At 39.7% G+C, this 26,526-nt stretch overlaps 1 protein-coding gene across 48 annotated transcripts in view; it reads left to right on the top strand.

Annotated features, from left to right (window-relative positions):
• Positions 1–26,526, top strand: part of PTK2 (protein tyrosine kinase 2) — a 357,319-nt gene that overhangs the window by 166,014 nt on the left and 164,779 nt on the right. For all 48 annotated transcript variants that reach the window (XR_013397442.1, XR_013397443.1, XM_077944113.1 and 45 more), the window contains 3 exons: positions 5,066–5,120; positions 16,407–16,547; positions 17,073–17,150. Coding sequence is in view for 46 of the 48 variants with exons in the window: in XM_077944113.1 (XP_077800239.1) it covers positions 5,066–5,120; positions 16,407–16,547; positions 17,073–17,150 (274 nt within the window). In the remaining 2 variants the exon portion in view is untranslated. The remainder of the gene's footprint in view (positions 1–5,065; positions 5,121–16,406; positions 16,548–17,072; positions 17,151–26,526) is intronic.

The following is a 26,526-nucleotide window of genomic DNA, read 5'->3' as shown; positions in this document are numbered from 1 at the left end:
ACCTGACCAAAAGACAACTTCATCCCCAGGATGAAGGGAAGAATGTCATTAAGAAACAGCAATCTCCATTGCAGTTAGATAATTTTAGCGTTTGTCTATTGTTAAGAGGCTTGAGTATAATTTAGAGGTGAAAGTACCACCATACTATTTCTGAATTAAATATACTCAATTCTGACAGTTTTGGAGAAAGGGTAAGATAGAGTTACTACATGGAAATGCCTGTTTAAGTTATATTTGAAGTTAGTTTTGGCTGCATTTTTGCCTAGGTTTTAAGTATTTGAGGAATTGTTTTCACAAAATATTAAACAAGGTCGCCAGACAAGAATCTTCTCAGAAATACTGCCAGAAGAGAAATTTATCTTTGACATAAGAATTTGCTTATAATAAGGTTAGTTTCTTTTTAATATGTAAAGACAGTTGATTCCCATCGGAGGCTTCTGAAAGCCAGCTGTGTTACGAATTTGTAGATGTGAATACACACGTGTAGGATAAGACCACAGGCTGGGACTAGACGGGCACTGTAGAGGATTCATCTCAGTGAGTGGGGAATGCTGATGGCAGTCAGCTGGTGCAGGTGGGGAGGGGCCCTCCTACACAGCCTCTTTTCCTGAACGATTCTGGATGGCCACTATGGTGTGAAAGGAGGAATACGAGGAGGTGTACAGTCATCATGCAGGGATGTGGGAGGGCAGAGCTCTCTAGGGATTTTCCAAAAATGCTAAATGGCAACAGGAATCAGTGGAGTAATGAATGGGATTTTGAGGTTTAGCAAAAGAGAACGAAGACCACATCAGTCAGCAGTGTTCTAAATCTTTCACTTAAAGGATAGAGGTCAGTTAAACATGAAGAGAGTTCTGGTTAAAATTGGCCACAAAAACCTTAAATCTCGATGGCTAAGTGCATTGGTTTTAAACTCTTATAGTACCTTTCACACTGTGTGGTAGTTAGTTGTTTATGTAATTATCTCACTTAAGAAAAGGAAACATATTAGTGATTTTTCTACCCCATGATCTGTTATGGTGCCTAGTATGTCATACAGTCTCCGTGAGGAAGTAAACAAATACAGCCTCTCTAGTCTTTGTAGCTTCAAATCTAAATGATTTGAATCTTAGTGAATAGATCATAGAAACTGTTTTTGTTAGTTCTGAGAGAGAAGTAGGAAAGGTAATACTTAGAAGCCCTCTGCTATGTATATACAGGCAATCCCAATGAAAGGCTTCTTGTTTAACGTACAGCTGTCTCCTGTAAGATCTGCTGCCTTCTGCGTTGTCATGGTAGAGCTCTCTCCTCACCCCTCTATACCTCCTTTCCCCAGTCTTTCTGAGCAAGGCAGGAACCTTGTGTGGTTGTGCCTGTGGTAGCTCTGCACCTATCCCCAGTACTCATGCATTTCACCCGTCTCTGCCCTTACTGAGGAGCCTTTGGGCCCACAGCAGCAAGCCCTAGAGAATGAGGGTGCCCGAAGTCCTAGATTCATTGCTCTGTCGCAGCCCCACCCATTGCAGCTTTCTGCAACAATGGAACTGTTCTGTGGGTGCCCCACTGAGTTTGGTGGCCTCTAGCCCCATGGGACTGCTCATCACTTGAAATGTGCTGAGCATTGCAGTTGGGAACATAATTTTTAATTTAATTCAACTAATTTAAGTATAAATAGCTACATATCACTAGTGGTTGCATATTGGGCAACACAGTTCTAACCTAATGTTAGTGTCTTGTCATCTGTGTATGGGTTCAAGAGTTTTCTCTGAACTGATGTGGGAATCTAATAAACTGATGCTTGGCTTTGGGAACTGGGGTTTGGCAGTATTCTAAAAGCTTCATGTGAGCTAGTTTTTTATTACATGAGTTTAAATGCATTTAGGACATATCCTTTGACAGTTAATATAGTCAGGAATTATTATATGATAAAGGTTAGTAATTATGTTTTGTTTATGATGTATAAGTTGTATTTGTTGTTTTATTCACATACAGGACAGTTGTATAGAGTTTGGGCTCAAAGAAGGTTTTTATGCCACTTGAGGCAAAACTACTGCTTATTAGAGTGCACGTTGTAAACCAGTCCCAGACACACAGATCGTGGAGAGAGGCGACCTCATATTAAAAATGGGACAGCCTACAAGTCCCTGCTTGGTTTCCTAAGGCTTTAAATTTAGATATCTATAATAGGCTTTCCCTAAAATCTTTTAACATAGTGCGTTAGGTGTGCTCAGAGTCCTCTATCACAAAACCTGAAGTAGTTTGACTTCTAGATTAAATTAAAATGTGTTAAAGGCAGTGTTGCAGACTTTTTACCATGACCTTGTGTGCTTGAGCCTCATTTTTATTTTCTCAACTGCCAGGTGTCAATAAAGTTCTAACATATGGACAAATGTTACAAATTCATTATTACTCAAAATAAGTTTAAGAAAATCTATACTGTATATATGCTAATTATTGGCCTTCAGGTGTTTTTTTTTAAATGGAGTTGTCTTCACCTTTGAAGTAAAAGCAATACCTAGTATTCGTCTTTATTTTCAAAAAATATATGCTTCCTTTCATTTTTCTTGAATCATACAACACTTTTTGGTTTATCTTTAATTTTCTTATTTGTGACAGCAATGAATATGGTAAGTTTTTTATTTCTGCCTGGCTCTGAGAAAAATAGATGTGTAACTGGGTTGACTAATAGCAGTTGACAGCCACACAGTCGGGGAGAGGATATTCCCTGCCTTGGTCTTTCCCTCAACCAAATACTGACATGGCCAGTTGCCTTCTTGAAATCCCTACTAGAAGGGCATGTATGTATACCTCGCCCAGCCTCACATGTCTAAAATAGAACTGTTGATGCCCACCCACCTTCCCGTTCTCGGTGCATAGCTTCAGCATTCCCTCACACCTCATGTCCAGTCACTCATCCCTGTTGCCTCTGTCCACAGTAGCCCCTGAATCTCACGACTTCTCACGACCTCTACTGTCCACCAACAAACCTCAGGTCAGGCCATGCCTCCTTCTGCATTAAACAGTGAGGCACACAGGGCATGTAGACCAGAAGCTGTCCAGACAGCAGTGCTTTCTAAGGCATTCTTCTATGGCAGAACAGAAACTACCCCCTTCACGTTCCAGGAACTTCATAAACAGTTTACTTAAACCTCAGCACCACTGTGTGGTAGTAGTTCACATCCCCACTTTACAAGTAACCGGAGGCTCACAGGTGTTAACAGCAAGTCCATCCTATGGCAGAGCCAGGATTCAAATTAAGAACTCTCTGAGGCCGGGCGCAGTAGCTCATGCCTGTAATCCCAGCGCTTTAGGAGGCTGAAGCAGGCAGATCACTTGAGGTCAGAAGTTTGAGACCAGCCTGGCCAACATGGTGAGACCCTGTATCTACTAAAATTACAAGAAATAGCCGGGTGTGGTGGTGCAGGCCTGTAATCCCAGCTACTTGGGAGACTGAGGCACGAGAATTGCTCGAAGCCTGGGAGGCAGAGGTTGCAGTGAGCTGAGATTGGGCCACTGCACTCTAGCCTGGGTGACAAAGCAAGACTCGGTCTCAAAAAAAGAAAACCTCTTTGATATGAAAATCAGTGCTTGCTGTTATGGAATAGTGGCTTGAAAATGTAGATAGAGGCAGAAATGATCAAGAATACCACCTTGTAGATTCCAGAGTGTGTCTTTTGTGTACTAATTTTGCTACTTCCCAGTAATGATTGGCATCAAAATCCTTAAAATGCAAAGACGCTGTGTTTTTAGGAGGCAAAATGAAAAGGAAGAACTTGTGTGGATACTTTTCCCCCTTCATATCCAACTGTCAAAATAGATAATGATAGTTCTGTAAAGGTAAGGAAGGGAAGTTACAAACAAAAGTGGCTAGAGACAGAAATGTAAAATCAGTAGTTGTATGAATTAACTGATGGGTAAAACCAGAAAGTAGTATATCATAGAAGCTGAGATAATTTTAGGATGTAATGAACATAGTAATAGCAGAATAAGAAAGAATGAGAACTGAGACCAGTTTTGGATTTAGCAGAGAAGGAATTCATTGGTTTAGGTACTACTAGCAGTCGGATTATAGAACAAGGGATTTAAAATGTTTGAATTATAGTATCATGACATGATGTCTATAGTTTTGTTTATAACGCCAGCCAACTTACAGTTATGGATGAGGAAGTCATCCCTGTTTCTTGGTACTTTATATTCAGTTTGTTATATGTGATATATTATGTGATTCTGAAAAGAAACCTGTATTTCCCTTTTCTCCTTGATCCTTTTATGTGTCTCCTGACATTCCTTAATGTCGTCAGAGGCATTATTTTGTATTACTAGCACACGAGTGACACCTAGTGGCCAAAACATCTGAGTAAGTTAGTAACCAAAGTACTAGGAAAAGAATCAGCTGTTCTTTCTAACCTATTTTCTTGGCCAGAGCGTTGTGGTTCTTGATAATAATTTAATTTTGTTGCCTGACTTAAAGAACATTGCTGTGATTTCCATAAATTAACCTTTTTTACCTAGGGCAAATCACGTAAATTTATCTGTTTTTTTTTCTCCCCCTAATGTGAAACTGAGATAAGCGAATGAGTCCCTTGATCAAAAAAGTCTATTTTTAAATATAGTCAACTTTTAGGATAAACCTAAGGGATTTATTTCTGTAACTTGTAAGGTATATCCTGAATCATTTACTAATCAGTCTAGCTATTTTCTCTACAAATACAGTATTACCCATTTGGAACTGATGTTTATAACCTTCAAGCAATATCTGAAAAAGGACAGTTTTTAAAATACATTATGATTTACAAAGAGGGAATATTTTAGAAGAGTTTTCAATAATAAGGGTAAAAGGAAAAACCAAAAGGATTTCTATTTAAATCAACTTGTATTTGTGTTTTCTGTACATATCTAGAAAATGATTTGTCCCATCCTTCCTGTGAATATACTGGTAAATTAAAGCATTATTATACTTGTTTCCTTCCTAAATAATATATGGAACGTTAAATAATTTACAGTGTTTTTATGTTCTTGCAAGTTTGTCATTATATTAATTGATTTGGTGGTGTTATTTGTTAATACGCTTATTTTTATATTTCAGAAAAGATGTTGGTTTAAAGCGATTTTTTCCTAAGAGTTTACTGGATTCTGTCAAGGTAATTAGAGTCTCCTTTATCATAATAAAATAACAAAATTGTGCCAAGACCTTCTCCACAGTGATAAATTGCTTTTGGGAAAGTAAAGTGTAGTTTCCTTCCTTCCATGTAAAATATATGATTTAAAAAACTGACATTTATTCTAGTCACATAGGTTTTTAGTATAGCTTTCTCCCATAAAACGTGGTTTTACTTCTTGATTGTATTTGATACTCTGCTAAGCATAAAACTAAAAAAGTTACGTGCACAGTTATTCCTGTCATCTAGGTCTCTGTAGGTTCAAATATTTTGACATGCAGAAGAAAATGAGCAATATGTAAAATAATTGTGATGGTGGAATCATTAGTATTGTGTGTGTGTGTGTGTGTGTATGTGCACGCACATGCGTGCGTGTTAGTGCATTTTGAAGGTGTGTCTTTTGTTTTAACTCTTTGGATGCTTCCCCATATTAGTAGCTTTGGCAGAGCCTCGGTTCTTGTCCTTCCCATATCCAGCGTGCAGAGCACCTTGGAGTGAGGTGGGAGGACTCTGAACTGTGATTTCCCCAGCTAATCCAGAGCACACATCAAGATTTTCAAGCGCAGCAGGGGACACAAACTTTAGGGTTAAGACAGAGTCTGGCTTAGATGAGCTCTGCCGTTTTCTAGCCTCAGGGTCTGGGGTCTGGTTTCTTATTTCTACAGTGAAGAAAATAGTATTTTGTAGGGTTGATGTGAATATTTAACAGATTAGTAAATATATTACTTAACCACAGTACCTGTCACATAGCAACAGTGGATGTTACTGCTCTTACTTTTTATTATTTCAGAGATCATATTCTGCATGCCATCAACTGAAGCCCAAGCAGGAGAAGACATACGTTATGAGAAAATATAGCTAACTTTGGATAAATTGCTTCATTTTTTGGTATTTCAGTATACACATCTGTAAAATGGGGATAAAATCCATTTCTAACACATGAGATTAATATGAAGATTAAATCTTAGACCAAAAGAGACAACTGTCAATGTCATGTTGATTATCGTTGGGTCAGAGTGTTGGTATAATGTATCAGATGCAATCTGTGACAAAAGCTCTGTATTCAGATATCTGGGTCTTGCTCTCTGTCAAACCCATCCAGAATAGGACTGTAAGGATTAGTCACTGGTTCCCTGACTCCAGAAAGTAACAGTATCCCTTCCTCTCTCACATAGCTTCTTGATAATCTCATAGGAAAAAACATAAAAGTGTTGACTTTAAAATACAAAGCATTCTACAAATGCAATAAGACATGCATTTAAGAATAGTACAGGAAAAATATACTCTTTATATCAGGCTCTTTTTCTAGTGACGCTACTCAACTTTTTCAGTGTTCCTTCAAGTTTCCTGATCTATTAGTGAAATACTACAGTAAGTTGTTAGGGAACAGAGCACACTCAATTTAGTGTGGTTGAGGCTAGGACTACAGATCTAGACACTGTCCCAGTCTACAGGTAGCCCACAGACCATTGGCATGAGTGGGTTGAGTCAGATTTGAAAGAGAACAAAGAGTTTTAAATGAAGTTTGGCACAGTGGAAGGGGAATGAGGGAGAATGACAGAATTATGTCCTTTGGGAGAGTTACTAGGTGTGGGTGACCCATACTGTTGGAGTTGGGAGAATGGGAGATTCAGTTTGACCTGGAATGTTTTTGGTGTGGGAGCCGAGAAGGCATGAGAAGACCCGTAAGTGGAAGGGATGCTGCTGTGCATAAACCTGCTGGGTGTTGCAGTGAGGAGGATAGTGGAGACATTCAAACAAGTGTAAGCTACAGTCTTAGTGAATTTACATTGTTATTGGATAGAAGAGTACCCTACCCAAAGTGCTATTGATGGTTATATCACATTAGTAGTATTGGTCAGTGGTTTTCAGTTACGAAGCACTGGGTGGCCTCAGAATTATTGCAAGGTCTCCTTAAATTTGTATGAGTATAAACAATTAGGAAAAGTTTCACTGTTGTCATTTAGGAGTCCAGTACATTCTCGATTTTTAAAGGATCCCCATGCTCAAAACAGGGAACCACAGGTACAGGTCACAGGTGACCAGTGCCATGGTGTGAGTGTAGCCAGAGTGAGACAGATGCCCAGAGAGGTTCGATAGAGGACTGGCCCTGTCTCCTCCATGACTACTCCTTCTGAACCTCTGCTTCAGTGGTCCCTCTCCTGCTCTTTTCATGGTAAATACTCTCTTCTATCTTGGGACCCTGTTTAGTTTAGTATCTTAACTTTTAATTCTACTTTTCTCTCTCCTTTTTTTTTTTTTTTTTTTTTTTGGAGACAGAGTCTCCCTCCATCACCCAGGCTGGAGTGCAATCGTGCGATCTCAACTCGCTGCAACCTCCTCTTCCCGGGTTCAAGCAGTTCTCCTGCCTCAGTCTCCCAAGCAGCTGGGACTACAGGTGTCCGCCACCATGCCTGGCTAATTTTTGTGTTTTTAGTAGAGATGAGGTGGTTGGGCTGGTCTCGAACACCTGATCTCAAGTGATCAGCCCACCTCGGCCTCCCAAACTGCTGGGATTACAGGCGTGAGCCACCGTGCCTGGCCTCAATTTTTAATTATATCGTTTGTTACTTGATTGTATTTTATCTGCCTTCCTCCACTCTATTTTAAGATTCTTGAGGGCAAAAACAATATCTGTTGCCATCTCCACTCTACACCCTTTGTTTGACATAGTGCCTGGCATGTAGTAACTTTTGGTAAATCCTACTTAATGAATGAATAACAGCAATATGATGAGTAAAATCAAGGGAGACCCTTTCTGGACACTGAGTACAATGTGAACAAAAGGCGTGAAGACAGGATTAAGTAAGACTCTGTAGAAGATAGTAGAATTGAAAAGCTAGAAAGTTTCTTTCCTTGGGTATGCCTTCTCTACTGCTCTCCATCCTAACCCTCCTAAAGAAAACGCCTCCTCTGCAGGGGATTTGTGCAGGTATCTTAGAATATGTTTCCAGGCTCTCCTTTAGGCTTCCATTGCCCTGGCCTTTGCTGCTGACTCCCAGGTGCTTTTTTTTTCTGCCATCTTGAGCTGTGTCTAGCTATCAGGTGACTCCTGGTAGCCAGAGAGGGCTCACTTCCTAGAAACAGTGAGCCCTGATAGCCAGAGAGGGCTAACACCCTAGAAACAGTGAGCCCTCTCTGTTTCTAGGCTCTCTAGGAAACAGAGGTCAGACAGGACGGGGTTTTGGCTGAGTAGAGTCAATATGTGATGATTGTGGGCTGTCACTTGATGTGGGTTTAAATGCTCAGATAGGAGTTGAGGGGGATTGGGGACTCACTGCAGGGTGTGTGGAGTGTGCAGTATGATCTCTTTTTGGATTTTAGAATATAAAACCGACAGCAACATGGAGCACAGATTGAAAGCAAAAAGACCAGAACTGAAAAGAGTTGAGAGGTGATTAAGGAAGATGAGATGTGCAGTGATCAGGGCCTGGATGGAATGGCTTCTGTAAGAATGGGAGGGAAGGATGACTAGGGGGACTTGAGAAAACTTTTTTTTTTTTTTAAAGAGACAGGGTCTCACTCCATTGCCCAGGCTGGAGTGCAATGGCACGATCTTGGCCCGCTGCAGCCTCAGCCACTCAGGTTCAAGCAATTCTCCTGCCTCAGCCACCTGAGTAGCTGGGATTACAGGCATGGATCACCATGCCCAGCTAATTTTTTTTTTTTTTTCTGTAGAAACATGGTTTTACCATGTTGCCCTGGCCAGTCTCGAAGTCCTGAGCTTAAGCCACCCATCTCCACCTCCCAGAGTGCTGGGACTGCAAATGTGAGCCATCACACCCAGGCCAGAAAAATAACAGATGTGCTTTTTGAGCAATTCAATTGTTGCTGATTTTGATGTAAATAGAATTAATTTTTAGCTACTGTTAGCTAGGGATTCATCAGATTCATGGAGTGGCTCATAAATAAGGTTCTTAGAACTGGTTTCTTACATGCCCTTTTTAATAAGGGAATCAGTGTAATTTTGTGTACCCAAAAATGTGTATTTGGCTTAGAAATTCATATCCTTAGCCCAAGATTTTTTTCACATTTGACATAAATTCTTTGAACATTGTACTGATTGCCATGAAACTTCTATGGAATATGGTACCAATATATGCCCATGGGGGTAACAACTATAATACAAATTAGATGGTGTCTAGATAGTTCCTTCTTCAAAGCTACTGCCAGTGAAACTTCAGCTAACTAGAAATTCACACCAGTTTCATGTTTCTTCTGAAATAGCTCTATAGAATGGCTAGGTCAGTTAACATTGGCTTTTCCATACACAGGCTACATTTGTTTCCCCGGTAATTATTTTGTTTTATCTGCTTTTTTCCCCTTTCTATTTATATTTGTAGAGGATTATTTATAATAACATTCACATTGAATTGTTGAAAGATTGCTTTATTATCTTTAGTGAAACTTGGATTAGCTGTGTTTTATGCCAAAAATGGAATCTGGGATATATGTGCCTCAATTACTAAGAATAATTTGCAAGTATTTTAATTTCTATCTCATTGATGTTAGTAGTTTTAAAGACACATTTGAAAAATCACTGTACCAGTAAAACTGTCAAACCCAAATTAAGGGACATTCTACAGAATTCTGATGATTACTCTTGAAAAATATCAATGTCATGAAAGATAAGACCCAGAAGCTGTAACAGCTGGAGGAGGCTGAGGAGACAAGATATGTAAATGCAGTGTGGAATGTGGAGCAGTGAAAGGACATCAGTGGACAAACTAGTGAAATTGGAATCACTTCTGTAGTTCAGCGAATGTTGTCCTACCAGTGGGTACCAAGGGTGCTTCCCATTCTGGCATTGCAGCTCTACTCTGAGCTTAAATTAGGCAGCAAGTCAAAATAGGCAAATTTTAATTTATTGCAATGTAATTCACAGTAGAAACCTAATTTCAGAATTAGAAATGTTAAGAGATCAATAGTTATCAGTTTTTTTAGTATCTGATTCTCAAGTAATAATGTGGTTTCCTAGAATACTACCAGGAACACATGATTTTATTCTTGGAGAAAATAGTCATTATTTTCATTTCTAGGATGAGCAGGTGACTATTTTAAGCTTAACATTTTCGCCAAGCACAGAAATGCGTAGCTTGGTACGGTATTCAGCAGTGAATTCCTGGTATCTACGGTGTGCCAGGACCTGAGTTGGGGATGCTGGGAGGGAGTGAAACCTGGCTCCTGCTTACAGATCTTATCATCTGATGTGGGCCCTGTAGATAGGAGTAAGAAGAAGCTCTCTTCATGCACTTAGCATTTGGTGTTTGGGTTGATAAGTTATTCCTTAAAAACTCCCTTATTGCAGATTTTCCTTGGCATTGCCTTACACCCTTGGCATCTGGGAAGCCCTAGGAATCTATCAGCATCTGATAATCATTAGGTTGACTAATAGGAAATTATTTTTATAGCTCAACATGGATGAATAGCAGCAGTTTCTTATGTTTCATCCTAGTAATACCACTTCATTTTGAAAACGTATCACATTCTTAGTAAATTTATCATTATACATAAATTGGTTTAAAATAAACTAGTGTGCATAGATAGATGCCTTGTTTCCAAAATCCAGGTAACACAAGCATGTGTTGAAACTTGAAATGAAATGCAGAACAGTCTTGTTTACTTATACAGGTTCTGCAAGTGTATTGATTAATATCCAGAGATTCTATGCAGTTAGATTTTGTGGAATTTTTTTCCTCACTGAGTAATTAGGAAGGAACTAATGCGTTCTAAGATATCCTTCTCATAAAAACTAATTTTGGAGTTTCTTTCAGACAGCAAAGATTTTCTAGTTTCTGTCCAGCACTGAACGCTATAGGTTTAGAACTCATAGTCCTCCTTGGCAGTCACATTTAAGTACAGACCATAAGAACTTGGGTATATTCCTGCCAAAAGTGCCAACAATTTTTGTTGGCGGAGAACGAGAGAGTTGTTTCTGTGTCCATAGGAAACTAACTATGAATGATATCGTTTTCCTTTCTCCAGTTGCTTGAGCTTTATTGGTTTGTTGTGTTGTATGTTGCTCTCACTTCTTGGTTCCCAGCTTGTTAATGTGTAGGATTAGCAAGGTAACACTGCCTACAGAAAAAGCAGCACGTTTTCCCACATTCAGCTGAATGAGACAAATACAGTAAAATTAGAGTCCAGACTGTCTGTCTCTTAACATTGCATAGTTATTACTTTCAAACACATTTGCCCCAGTTACTTGCAAATTTTCCAGCAGGTTAAATTATCGGAGAGAGCAGTTGAGTTCTTTACCACCACACACATTGCATGTCTAAGAGTTTGGGATGAGAAAATGAGGACCAAACCAAATTGACTCACTTTATTTAGCATAGGGTTGATGGCTTCAATCCCTGTCGTAGAAGAACAACACACAACTTCTTTTAAGTTTCTTAGTCATCAGGAGATGCTGTTGCCAAGAGAAACAAGGAAGGCTTGAATTTAAAGGAGACAGAGGGTAGAGAGTTGTTGGGTTACATTTGAAGAATGTTATGGGTGTAAAGTCGAACAGGACTTAGCTACTGGTCTAATGTGAGAGGAGGAAGAAGAAAGTACAGGGCCTGGCCTCAGATTTCTGCCCCGTACACATAAGTGCTCTCTACTGCTACTAGTCAAGAGACAGAATATTGAAGCAGAATCTGAATTGGGTGAGACTGCCAATGATGCATTCAGCTGTGTGAGTGGTGAAATAGAAGTGCCTTGAGACTATGGAGGTCAAAGGGAAGGGGTATAGGAAAGAGTAAGTTCAGAGTGATAGAGTTGGAACTAAGTCAGATGTAGTATATGTTAGGGTCCAATTAGGTAGGGCCAATAAGCCACCACAGCTGGAATCTCAGTGCTCTTAGTGGTAGGTTTTAGATGCCTGTGGAACTGTCAGGTAGGCAAGTATGTATACATATATATATGAGCATTTGAAGCTCAAGAGCAGATTCCATTTCCTCGGCTTCATAGAATATTTTAGGTTAATTTTAAAAAGCATTGAACAAATGAGCAGATGTCAGTATATAATATTATTGCCAATAGTTTGTATATAAACCAGCAGCTGGTTGAGAATTAGTTCCAAAGCAGAGAATTGACTTTTTTTCTGGATCTATTTTATATAGTTTTTGATCAATGCATCTCAGTATTTACCTGAGTTGAAATATTCCTCTTAGAGTCATGAATGAATATACCAACATTTGGTTAATGTTAATAGAAATGTTTTGTCATTGTGTTCTGGTCCCTGTGCTCAGTTGACAACTGTTCCTTGCAACCGCTACCATATTCCAATTTATTGTATCATACACTTAAAGAGATTTATGATATTCCAGGGCTTTTACTGGACTTATTTTCTATTAATACTTGTAGATAGGAGACATTTCTTACACTCAGAGCATTTGTACATTGAGGCAGCATGTTCTGTGATAGAAGTTTGAAACTAAAGAAGTCTGAACTATCTTCCCACTTACTTACTAGAAAGTGAAATCTAATTTATCACAGGATAGAACCAGATTTTATTCATTCATATTATCTGAGAGTTTGCCAGAATCCAAGTTGTTATGGCAGAGACATATAATTATTCGTTGTAAAGCACAACATCGAGTTTTAGCTGCGGGCTACACTCTTTTCTTTGGGGTAACAAGGCAGCGCATGCTCCCTTCTCACCAATGTGGATCTTACATAAGTGCCATGTCTAAAAATACATTCAAAACAGTATGAGACCCATAGGGATGTGGTGGTTGTTTGTTCCTGGTTTCTTCTATCAAGCAGAGCATCTTAGAAAAGGAGGTGTTTGAATTGGTCACATAGCAAGTAAAAAGAAATCAAGCAGTTCTGGATTAGAATCACGATTCTTCTACCCCGTCATTGGTTGGTACCTAATGTTTCAGAGTCTCTGTTTGCTCAGTAATATATGAAAAATAGTATCTTCCTTGCAAGGGTCATTGTGAAGACTTTGTTTATTTTCACAGAAGGGCCTACAGATGTCTTTTCTGGCATCATTTTTTTGGGGGGTGTGTGTGTGTTTTAATCAGTGCCTAATAGCACTATATGCACAGAATTATACTGTTCCTCCTGTAGCCATGAATGAAGACCAGAATGCTCTTTTTCCAGCTGCACTCTGAATTTATTGAATACCTGTTCTGATTATGCAGTGTATGCCAAGTGCCAAGCACAGACTAGAATTTCCTTAGTGGATTTGTTCTGGGTCCAAAGTGTAGCGGGCCTGCTTCTTAGAGACTGCTTTATATTCAGCAAACTCCCAGGCTACTATATTGTTAGTTTATAAGGAGAAAAACATCTCATAGGTAGCTACAAGCAGTACTCAAATCTCCATGTCCAATCTGCATGCTCTGCTGTAGAGTCTGTCCTACATAAGTGATCATAAGCAGAGAATGTTTGGAAAGCCTGGAGTCAAACCAAAAATATGCTTCTCAGACTTTTGTTTATAGAGCACCTGAGGCTGACCAACTTACTCTCTGTGTGATACATTTTATAGTCAAGCCTTGCTAACCTTGAACCCATTTTATTGCTCTTCAGTTTAAGTTCTGTGAAGCTGTCGTTAATCCTTTTCAAAACAGCTATAATTCTCTTATTCCACTCTGTCATACTCACCTGTCAAAACCTCAGCCCTGGTTAAAACCAACTGTTGGTCAGCTTACTTGGCTTTGGCCTTCTCTTTTGTCTTCATTTTATTTGCAGGTGACATCCGTCCTGTGTATTTAAATACTTCAGTTGGTCGCTCTGAAATTTCTACCAACAGTGCTGCCCTCTCCTGAGCTCCAAACTTATATCCAAATGTCTCCTTGATGGTTCATGTTGGAAGACTTTACGATCAAACACGTGTACAGGATTAACATGACTTTATTTTTTTTACCACGCCTGCCTCTTATGTTTGCCTATTTGTTCTATCTAAAACTCTAGTTTTCCTGTATTCTTCACTTTCTGGTTGTCTTGCATATAATATCCAAATGTCCCAGAAGTGCCCTTTTCTCTCGTTCACCACTACGTTGGGGTCCATGCCACTAGTGGTTCTTCTTGGTCTGTTACAGTGACCTGAGTGGTCTTTCTGCTTTCACTCCTGCACACTCCCCCAACCCTCTGTGTGCAAGAGCAGAGCGAACTTTTTAAAATAAAAGTCACATGCCTTAGGTAATCCTCCCATGTCCCACTCTCTTGGCTCATTGAATTCCTGTCTTCAGGAATCTTGTCCACTACCTTACCTCAGCCTCTCACTCTGGTCTTACTCATTTCCAGTAATCGAACCCCCTCCCTAATTGTGTGTATCCTTCTCTGACCACAGCTCCTGTCTTTCCAGCTCGCTTTCTGTAGTATCCCAGATCCAGTAATCCTTGGATCCCACTAGGACCTTCAAGCCACTACAGACAGGCTGTCACCTCCATGACCCACCAAAGTACGCCATGCCCTCCTAGTTCACCGTGTACCTGACTTAGCAGCCACACTTCAACCTGGACCCCTGACTGCTCCCCATCTCCCTGACCCACTGAGATTAGCAGGTTACCTAATCCATCTTCCCTGTCTGCTAGGCCAGCCAGGACCTCCCCTCGAACTCCACTGGGCCCTTACTGGCGTGCTTGACAGCTCCACTTAGATTTCTTGTATTCTTCTGGCATTCTTTCTGACCTTCACCCACCAACCCGTTCCTCTCACAATTTTTGTCATTTCAGTTTAATGGCAGCTATTAACTATCAGCATATCCTGTTGGTTCTGTGTTTAAAATAAATCCATTGGAGTCTAGTTACTCTTAAAAAAAAAAAAAAAAAAAAAGAAAGCTAGGATCTGACTACTTCTCACCCTCTTTCTGGTTCTGTACTTGTGCCAACTGTCTCCTCCTGCCTGTATTATTTGGGCTGCTCCGACTTGGTTTCTCCTGCTCCTTTCATACTGTTCATAACACAGTGGCCAGAGTATCCCTGTTAAAACCTCATTCAGGCCGGGCGCGGTGGCTCATGCCTGTAATCCCAGCACTTTGGGAGGCCAAGGCAGGTGGATCACTTGGGGTCAGGAGTTCAAGACCAGCCTTACCAACCGGATGAAACCCTGTCTCTACTAAAAATAAAAAATTAGCCGGGTGTGGTGGTGCATACCTGTAATCCCAGCTACTCAAGGAGGCTGGGGTAGGAGAATCGCTTGAGCCTGGGAGGCAGAGGTTGCAGTGAGCCGAGATCACGCCACTGCACTCCAGTCTGGGGGACAGAGTGAGACCCTATATCCAAAAAAAAAAAACCTAAGTCAGATAATGTCACTCCTCTGCTCAAAGTCTCCTGAGGACTTGGCAACTCCTCGGGGTCAAAGTCAAGTTGTTACCATGACCTGCATTCTCTTGCCCCTCTTCCTTACACCTCATCATGTTCCCTTTATCCATGGCCTCCTCAGGCTGCTTCACACACCAAGGACTAGGGGCTTGCTGCTTGGAAAGCATTTTCCTCCACTATGCAGATTTCCATGTGTATAAGTAGAAAACTCAAATAAGCAAAAAAGGACCAGAAGACCACCTATCATCTTACTTCACGATAAAAGCGAAAGCATCGTTGCTCTAAGTCATTCGTGGATACATTGCTGTGTGCTCACCAGGACCCACACGTGTGCTCTTGCCTTTTAAAGGCATCTGTACTCTACGCTGACTTTTTTGTCATCTTTTTTCATGTAACAATGTGATATGAGTTTTAATGCCAGTAAATTAGTTCTCCAAAACAGTTCTTGAGGCTGCATAGAATATTGGTTGAGAAGATAGATACACCATAATTTACGTAACCAGGCTCTATATTACTGTAAACAGTTCTGCAGTGAATCTCTTTGTTCCTGAATCTTTGCATGTATCTCAAAAATAATGTTCTGGAATTTTATTTTCTGGATCAAGCATTGTGGTTTTTTAAAAGTTTTTGATTTGTGCTGTCCTTCAGAAAGATATAGTTTTTTCCCTCCTAACAGTGGAATGTGCGAGTACCTTTATACCTTTTGCCTGGTCTTTTCTGAGTCATGTGCACATATAGGACAAACTTCTGTTTAAGAAATAAAACTCTGTACATGAACTTTACAGGTAAAAATGGTTAAAATGGTAAATTTTGTGTTATATGCATTTTGCCACAATTAAAAGAAATAAAGCTCTGATAAATACATTTATGGTTATTTGACAAGTATACTTTTTGGCAGTAATATGATTGTAGGTGTTAGTATGTAGTTGGTAGGAGAGAAATCTTACTATTGTTGTTTTGGTCTTTACTCATTGCTGAGTTTTTCAAGATTTTTGGTAATTTTGTCATGCAGGCCAAAACACTAAGAAAACTGATCCAACAAACATTTAGACAATTCGCCAACCTTAATAGAGAAGAAAGTATTCTGAAATTCTTTGAGATCCTGTCTCCAGTCTACAGATTTGATAAGGAATGCTTCAAGTGTGCTCTTGGTGTAAGTATGGAAATGTGGGAAATAGTGGGCTAGTTTGATTTTACTTTTTCTTATCTCTTACTGTATATCTAAATTTCTGATGAAAAAAATGCTAACTTGTCCCATTTTTTCAATGAAATGATATTTTGTCATTTTACCATGTGAAAAATAGAAAAAGAAAATAATGTGAGAATAAAATCACCTTTTTAAAAACAGCATGCCTATTTTCATAATTAGATTTTTAAAATTTTATCCCTGTGATTTGTTAATTGTTATCTAAGGGCTAGTTTACCTATTTAGATAATCATCCCAGAGAAACTCTTGGCATCAGGCATGTTGAAATAAGCACAGTACATCTTTGTATAGGCTTAACAGATCCTGGGTCAATTATAGATACTTAAATATTTTATCTTATTTGGTTAGATAGATTAATAGCAAACCAAACCAGCCCCTGCTTTGGTCCTTTAACATATCCACGGCTCTTTATCTAAAGTATTTCTTTTTTCCTTCTGCCACCTCTGTTCTCACTTGCTTCACCTTCAAAAGTCAAGCTGGATTATTTCAGTGGAATTGGCAATCGGCCCAGAAGAAGGGATCAGTTACCTAACGGACAAGGGCTGCAATGTAAGTAAGTCTGCTCTGACCTTTCGGGAACTTGGCTTTAGACAAAGAAGAATCAAATTAAGGAAATGGGGCATTCTTTTGGAAAAGATCATTTTACAATTAAATTTTCCTATTGCACTGCATTTATTATTCAACAGAGTGGAGCACAAGTAAGATAAAGTCTAGACGCTGTTGAAATACCTCGGAATTACTTAGTTTTGGAAGGAAAGGAATCATACAAATCTTACATGTGTTAGTGAGACCTGAATGGGGTTGTTACTGTTTATCTGGAGAAGTTTTAAATGCTAATTTTTAAAATTAAGTTCTGTATATGATTTGGGTATATTTGTACTGACATCTTATCCTCTGAAACAGCCTTTTCAGGTTATTTCCAGGAAAAAAATATTATACATTCACAATTCTCTTGAAAGCCTTATTAGCCTTATTTACCTTGAGGAAAAAATGTCCATCAGATGGAAACTCACACTTCTACCCCAGACCTCACTTCTTTTGTTACTTTCCTAGCAGAAGGGCTGACCATTTCCTGTGTGATCCTTCTCATTCTTCCAACAAGTATTACTGAGAACCTGCTTGGTGCCAGGCAGTCTAGAGGTTTGAGATACAATAAGGAGCAAAACAGAGAGAAGTCCTTTGTCTTATATAGCTTATAGTCGAGTACACAAAATAAATATGGAATACATCTGTGTCATACAACAATAAGTACTGAGATGAAAAGTAGAACAGTGTAAGGGTGGGCGTACTGAGAAGGGCATACTCCCATTTAGATGAGTGTTCAAGGAACATGATTCTAGGGGGTTCTCAGGCCTTGCACTAGTAACAGTTCTTTTCCACTTACATAGTTTAGTGATTTGAACTTTTTACTTAATTTATTCATACCTTGACCTGTACATATAATTTTCTATACATATATAATTGTGCCAAACCATGTCTCACCTGCTTTTTTCCAAGTGTACTCTGGTTTCCATTCTCACTCTGCTCACCTCCTGCCTCTACCATTTCTCTCTTCTTTTCTCTTCAGCCTTCTCTGTAACCCCCCACCCCCTGCCCATGCTTAACATGTAAGTGACTTAGTAATCTTCTATGTTTTCCCCCATATTCCTGTTTTGTTATTCAGAAAGGGGGTCATCATCAGGCACACTGTCCTACTTGGTTATTTCACTCTGTGAACCTGGTAGAAATTTTTCAAACCCCCCCCCCCTTTCTTTGCCCCTTCCTCTCTGGGGGCCAGTTGGGATTCTGTGAAGGGCAATTACTTTGCTTTTAGATTTCTGCCCCAAGACAATGACATAATAAATACTCGTTTATATGTATCTATGTGCTGCTGCTTTTTCTCCTTATGGAAGAGATGTCCGAGGATGGAAGTGCAGGGTTCATTCAAATAGTTGTAATTTTAAAAGAAGCTGTTGGATTGCTTTTTCAGAAAAGCTAGAAAACCTCATATTGTCACTGGCAGTATATGGGAGTACTATTTTCACACTCATTGGATAGCAGTTCTAATAGCTCTTTTAATTTTTCCATTTTAATAGGTGTAAAGTTTTTCTTGTAACTTTTTTGCTCACTTAGATGTAAAGCAAGGACCTACTAACTTTAAACGTGTTTTCGTGTCTTGGCCATTTCTCTTCTCACCTCTGTGAATTAACTGCTCATATCATATACTTTGCCTTTTTTACCAACACAATTGTCCTTTTAAATTAGTAAATCTCTTCACACATCAGGGAAGTCAGTGTGTTTTCCTGTTATCTTTTTTTATGATTTTTTTCCCCCAAATCTTGTGTTGGCTGTTGACTTTAAACAGACCAGCCTGCTTTGTCCCACACCCTAAGGATGACCACTGTCCTGACTTCTACCATCACTGATTAAATCTCATTAAATGCTGCTGTGTCAGCTGGATATTCACAGAGGAAAACAGAATACATTTTTGTGAAATTTTGTGAAAGTGAGGTTTGTTTGATACTATGTTTCAGGACTTCTTTTATACCCTTCAATAAGATCTCAATCTTTTTCATATAGGTTTTCCATATTAAACAAATTCATAAGTATTTCACAGTTTAGGGCCTTATTTTGAATGACTTTTTGGGTGTTTTTTTGCCACTTACAATTTAAAATTTATATTGTGAGCATAGAAGGATATTCTTGGTGATTGTATGTCATATAGTCTGCAACCTTATTATTAATTAAATAGGTTTTTTATTAGAGTTTTGGATTTTATAAGTATATAATAATATAATCAACAAAAGAATAATTTTACCTTTCACCTTACACAATTTTTTCCTTAGTCACAAGGAGCTCAAAGATCATGTTTAATAACAGGGAAGTAGACAATATTCCTATTTTGTTTTAGATTTTAATTTATCAATTAAAAGTGTGTCATTGGCCGGGCGCGGTGGCTCAAGCCTGTAATCCCAGCACTTTGGGAGGCCGAGGCGGGTGGATCACGAGGTCAGGAGATCGAGACTATCCTGGCTAACATGGTGAAACCCCGTCTCTACTAAAAATACAAAAAAAAAAAAACTAGCCGGGCGTGGTGGCGGGCGCCTGTAGTCTCAGCTACTTGGGAGGCTGAGGCGGGAGAATGGCGTGAACCTGGGAGGCGGAGCTTGCAGTGAGCCGAGATCACGCCACTGCACTCCAGCCTGGGAGACACAGCGAGACTCCGTCTCAAAAAAAAAAAAAAAAAAAAAAAAAGTGTGTCATTATTTGGGATTGTTTTTGTTGTTGAGTTTTAATAACATGTCTTTAATATTTTGATCTTTTGCTTAGAGTTTTCTTCATGAGTAGCTCCTGAATTTAATCGAAGACCCTTTTAGCGTCTATTGATATGATCCTTTTTTTCTCTTTTAATTTATTATTATAGTAGATTATATTAATAGTTATGGTAATATTGAGCCAATTAATAATATACAATATTCTTGTAAAATATTGAGTTATATTTGTAGAATTTTTACAACTATTTGTGAGATTAATCTAGACTTTTTTATGTTAGCTTTGTAAGACATGGTGTTACAGTTATATTAATTTCATTAGGTGAATTGGAATCTTTTGGTGATTTTTTTTTAAACTTTTTAAGCTCAGGGGTTCATGTGCAGGTTTGTTATATAGGTAACCTCGTGTCACACAGTTTATCGTGCAGATTATTTTGTCCAAACCCAGGTATTAATCCTAGTACCGATGAGTTATTTTTCCCAATCCCCTCCCTCCTCTTAGCCTCCACCCTCTGGTAGGCCCCAGTGTCTGTTGTGCCCTCTGTGTGTCCTTGTGTTCTCATCTTTTAGCTTCCCTTATAAGTGGGAGCTAAAAGATGCAGTATTTAGTTTTCTATTCCTGTGTTATTTTGCTAAAGATAATGGCCTCCAGGTCCATCCATGTTCCTGCAAAGGACATGATCTCATTCTTTTTTTTTTTTTTTTTTTGGCTGCATAATATTCCATGGTGTGCATGTACCACATTTTCTTTATCCAGTCTACCATTGATGGGCATTTGGGTTGATTCCGTGTCTTGGCTTTTGTAAATAATGCTGCATTGAATATACATATATATGTGTCTTTATAAAAGAACAATGTATATTCCTTTGGGTATATACCCAGTAATGAGATTGCTGGGTTGAATGATACTTCTGTTTTTAGGTGTTGAGGAATTGCCACACTGTCTTATTATTTTATGTATTATTGTCAGGTACGTTCCTTCAATGCCTAGTTCATTGAGGTATTTTAACATGAAGGGATGTTTAATTTTGTTGAAAACCTTTTCTGCATCAGTCAAGATGATCCTGTGGTTTTTGTTTTTAGTTCTGTTTATGTGATGAATCACATTTATTGATTTGTGTATGTTGACCCAACCTTGCATCCCAGAAATAAAGCCTACTTGATCATGGTGGATTAGCTTTTTGATGTGCCACTGCTAGGTTTGGTTTGCTAGTATTTTGTTGAGGATTTTTGCATCTATGTTCATCAGTGATGTTGGCCTGACGTTTTCTATTTTTGTTGTGTCTCTGCCAGGTTTTGGTATCAGAATAATTCTGGCCTCATAGAATGAGTTATAGAGGAGTCCCTCCTTTTCGGTTTATTGGAATAGTTTTGGTAAGAATGGTACCAGCTCATCTTTAGAATTCAGCTGTGAATCCATGTGGTGCTGGGCTTTACTGGGTTGGTAGGCTATTTATTATTGATTCGACTTCACAGCTCATTATTGATCTGTTCAGGGATTCAGTTTCTTCCTGGCTCAGTCTTGGGAGGGTTTATATGTCCAGGAATTTATCCATAGCTTCTAGATTTTCTAGTTTATGTGCCTAGAGGTCTTCCTGATATTCTCTGATAGTTATTTGTATTTCTGTGGGATTGATGGTAATATCCCCTTTATCATTTCTAGTTGTGTTTACTTACGTCTTCTCTATTAATCTAGGTAGCAGTCTATTTTGTTAATTTTTTAAAAAAAAAACAACTCTTGGACTCGTTTTGGTTTAGCAACAGGCAGGAATGGTTTTTCCCATCTCACTCTCCTTCAGTTCATCCTGATTTTGGTTAGTTCTTGTCTTCTTCTAGTTTTGGGTTTGATTTGCTCTTGGTTCTCTAGTTCTTTTTTTGTGATGTTGTTAAACTGAGATCTAACTTTTTGATGTGAGCATTTAGTGCTATAGATTTACCTGTTAACACTGCCTTACCTGTGTCCCAGAGATTCTGGTACATTGTCTCTTGGTTCTCATTCATTTCAAGTCACTTCTTGATTTCTGCCTTAATTTTATTATTTACCCAAAAGTCATTTGGGAGCAGGTTGTTCAATCTCCGTGTAATTGTGTGGTTTTGAGCAAATTTCTTAGTCTTGATTTCTAATTTGGCTGTGCTGTGCTCTGAGAGAATGTTTATTATGATTTCAGTTCTTTTGCATTTGCTGAGTACTCCAAGTTTACCTCTTCACACTGCCTTACCTGTGTCCCAGAGATTCTGGTACATTGTGTCTTGGTTCTCATTCATTTCAAAGAACTTCTTGATTTCTGCCTTAATGTCATTATTTACTCAAAAGTCATTCGGGAGCAGGTTATTCAATTTCCACGTAATGGTGTGGTTTTGAGCAAATTTCTTAGTCTTGATTTCTAATTTGTGCTGTGCTCTGAGAGAATGGTTGTTATGATTTCAGTTCTTTTGCATTTGCTGAGCAGTGTTTCGTGTTCAATTATATAATTGATGTTAGAGTATGTGCCATATGGTGATGAGATGAATACGTATTTTATTGCTTTGGGGTGGAGAGTTCTGTAGATGTCTATCAGGTCCATTTGATCCAATGTTGAATTCAAATCATGAATATGTTTGTTAATTTCCTGTCTCAGTGATCTACGTAATATTGTCAGTGGGGTGTTGAAGTCTCCCACTATTATTGCCTAGGAGTCTCAGTCTCTTTGAAAGTCTCTAAGAATTTGGTTTATTATTATGAGTGCTGCTGTTTGGTTTTTTATATATTTAGGATAGTTAGGTCTTCTTGTTGAATTGAACCCTTTACCATTATGTACTGCCCTTCTTTGTCTTTTTTATCTGTGTTGGTTTAAAGTCTGCTTTGTCTGAAATTAAGATTGTAACCCCTGTTTTTTTCTACTTTCCATTTGAATGATAGATTTTTCTCCATTCCTTTATTTTGAGCCTGTGTGTGTCATTGCATGTGAGATAGGTATTTTGAAGACAGCATACCAATGAATCTTGGTTCTTTATCCAGTTCTGTGTCTTTTAATGGGGGCATTTAGTCCATTAACATTCAAGGTTAGTATTGATATGTGTGGATTTGATCCTGCCATCATGGTATTAGCTGGTTATTGGGCAGACTTGTTTGTGTGGTTGCTTTATAGTGTCACTGGTCTGTGTACTTCAGTGTGTTTTTGTAATGGTTGGTAACGGTCTTTCCTTTCCATATTTAGTGCTCTTTTCAGGAGCTCTTGTAAGGCAGGTCTCATGGTAACAGATTTCTTCAGCATTTGCTTGTCTGAAAAGGATCTTATATCTCCTTTCTTTATGAAGCCTAGTTTGGCTGGAATTACAACATTTTGGGTTGGAATTTCTTCCAGAATGTTGAATGTTGGCCCCCAGTCTCTTCTGGCTTGTAGAGTTTCTACTGAGAGGTCTGCTGTTTATCTGATGGGCCTTCCTTTGCAGCTGACCTGGCCCTTCTAGTTTCCTTTAACATTTTTTCTTTCATTTTCACCTTGAAGAATTTCATGATGATGTGTCTTGGGAATGATCTTCTCTTGGAATATCTTACTCTGCCTTTCCTGAATTTGAATGTTGACCTCTCTCGCTAGGTTGGAAGTTTTCATGGATCATGTCCTGATATATGTTTTCTTAGTTGCTTACACTCTGCCTAGCTCTTTCAAGGACACCAGTGAGACATAGATTTGGTCTCTTTACATAATCCCATATTTCACAGAGGCTTTCTTCATTCCTTTTCATTCTTTTTGCTCTATTTTCTGACTGTCCTATTTTAGAAAGACAGTTTTCAAGCTCTGAAATTCTGTCCTAAGCTTGGTCTGTTATGCTATTAATACTTTATGGTTGCATTATGAAATCTTTGTGGTGTGCTTTTCAGGTCCATCAGGTTGATTATGTTCTTTTCTATTCTGGTTATTTTTTCTCTCAGCTCCCGTATTGTTTTACTGTGATTCTTAGCTTCCTTGTATTGGGTTTCAATGTACTCCTACATGTCAATGATCTTCATTCCTATCTATATTCTGAAGTGTATTTCTGTCATTTCAGCCATCTTAGCCCAGTTCAGAACCCTTGCTCGAGAGGTGGTGTGGTCATTTAGAGAAAAGAAGGCACTCTGGCTTTTTGAGTTGTTAGAGTTCTTGCAGTGGTTCTTTCCATCCTGTGGCCTGATGTTTCTTCAACCTTTGAAGTTGCTGACCTTTGGATTTTGTTTGTTTCTTTGTTTGTTTATCCTATTTGATGACCTTGAGGGTTTGATTGTGGTAAGGTAGACTCAGCTGACTGGCTTCATTTTTGGAATATTTTGGAGGGCCAATGCGCAGCTCCCAACTCCTGGACTGTGTGCTCTAATTCTAGGAGACTGGTATTGGGCTCCAACTTTGTTCTCTGGCTCCCGGAGGTTAGGAATCCACTGTGCTTGCAGGGTGGTGGGGGTGCTCCCAGACCACTGGTCACTACACTCCAATGGGTGGTGTCAGCCAAAGCATTTCACAGTGTGGTGGCATAGGATCCGTCCTTGTTCCCATGTGCCAGCAGTAGTGGCAGCACAGTGGGGTCCACGCTCATCAGCCAGGCAGGTTGCTAGTGGGTACTGGGGTTCCTGTCTCCATTCGGGCATTCACTACAGTGGCAGTAGCAGCATGGTTTGGGTAGGGGGGTGCCTGTTGGCAACTGTGCAGCATTGGTGCTGGTGGTGGTGATAGCACAGGGTTGGGTTGCTGGCAGGTCCAGGTCTGTGTGTGCACTCTGTGTGCTGTAAGCATGGGCGTTTGCTCAGGGTAGAGGAGAATCTGCTGTTCTCTGTGCCTGCTTTCACTCTTGGGGTAATGTTGACATAAACGTGGGGTGCTGGCAGTGGGGACAGGGCTCTTTTGCTCTGTGCCTGCCAAGGCTCCAACTGAGGTGGCAATCAGGCATAGGTAAGTTTGGGGGTTGCGTGCACACATATACTGGTGAGGCATGGCAGGCAATACCTGCCTACACACACAGGTGCCAGCAAAACTCTGTTAGGGATTGCTGTGGGCTAGAGGAATTTGCAGTGTAGGGAGGGAGCGGGTGGGCTGGTGTGTGGCAATGGGGGCTGCCCCGCTGGAGCCCTCTGCTGGTCAGCCACTGCAGGAGCTATGATGTGGGCCCCCAGGGCACCCAAGACTACCCTGCAAGCCGGCATGTTCAGGCTGGGGCCCTAAGAGAAGCCAGAAGCCCAAGGGTGCTCAGGTCGGACTAACCCTCTTCTGATAGGTAAGCTCACCTTGCAGAGTTCAGGTCCAACAGTTCCCCTAGGACTAAAGTCTCTTATGAGAGCAAGTCAGGGCTTCCCTGGCCGTGTTCCACTACAGACGCTCCTGCACCAAACCCTCTGGTCTCCACCTCAGCTGGCTGCTATCCCTACCACTTCTCTAAGCAGCTCTCCCAGCGACCTCAAGTGTCCGTAGTAGTTGAGGGGCCCCATGCTGGGATTTAAGAGGCCCGTAGTGACAGCAGGTTGCTCCTTGCCAGTTCCACTCACCCATTCCCCCAGGGTAATTGTGGGCCAGAAATGAGTCTTGGTGCACCGTAGCCTCTTGCAGGGTTCCCAGCTTCCTCCCCTTCAGCCAAGCATCTGTGTCTTTCCTTCATCCACTCTCGGTGCCTTCCCTCTCTCTGGTGGTTTTTAATGGCCTGAAATATTTTAATTCAAATTGGAATTGCATGTTTTTTAAAGATTAGGTAGAATTGATCTATGTAACAACATGATGCCTTTTTAAATGGTAGGTGTTTATCTTTTTAATCACTTCAATAGTAATAGATCTTTTTTGAGACAGGGTCTCACCTTGTCACCCAGGCTGGAATGCAGTGACACGATCATGGGTTACTGCAACCTCTGCCTCCTGGGCTCAAGCAGTTCTCCTGCCTCAGTCTCCCAAGTAGCTGGGACTACAGGTACACACCATCACACCCGGCTAATTTTTGTATTTTTTTGTAGAGAGGGAGTTTTGCCATGTTGCCCAAGCTGGTGGGCTCAAGTAATCTGCCCACCCCATTCTCCCAAAGTGCTGAGATGACGCGTGAACCACTGTGCCTGGCCTAATAGTAATAGATCTATCCAGATTTTCCACTTGTGTCAGCTTTGGTAATTTAGCATATTATCCATTTCTCTACATTTTCATCTCGCTGCCATAGAGTTGCCTCTCATAGTTCTCTTAAAATCTTTCCAGTAACTTTGTCTCTATATTCCTGTTTCATGCCTAAGCTCTTTTGATTTGGCTCTTTTTCAGACTTGTAAAGGTCTATATCTGTTCTCTAATTGATTTTTGAAGGACAAGTTTAGTGATTTATTGCAGCAGTACTATTCATTTTCATTGATTTCAGTATTTTTCTTCATTAATTATGTTTTTATAGTATCTTCATTATTTTTGTCCTTTTATTGTGCTCTTCCCTTTAAGTGCATCTTTAAAATGTATTCTTGTTTACATTGGAGGCCATTTTCTTCTTGCACAACTTTGAATGTGTCTTACCTTTCTAGGTATGTGGTATTCTTCTTTTCACTGTATTTGAAATTTTATCTTTGGCCAGGCACAGTGGCTCACACCTGTAATCCCAGCACTTTGGGAAGCCGAGGCAGTCATATCACTTGAGGTCAGAAGTCTGAGACCAGCCTGGCCAACATGGTGAAACCCCGTCTCTACTAAAAATACAAAAATTAGCCAGGC

The sequence above is a fragment of the Macaca mulatta genome, chromosome 8 (assembly GCF_049350105.2).
Source record: "Macaca mulatta isolate MMU2019108-1 chromosome 8, T2T-MMU8v2.0, whole genome shotgun sequence".
Lineage (NCBI taxonomy): Eukaryota > Metazoa > Chordata > Mammalia > Primates > Cercopithecidae > Macaca > Macaca mulatta.
Note: the sequence above shows the minus strand (reverse complement) of the source record. Positions and strands in the feature narration are given on the sequence as shown.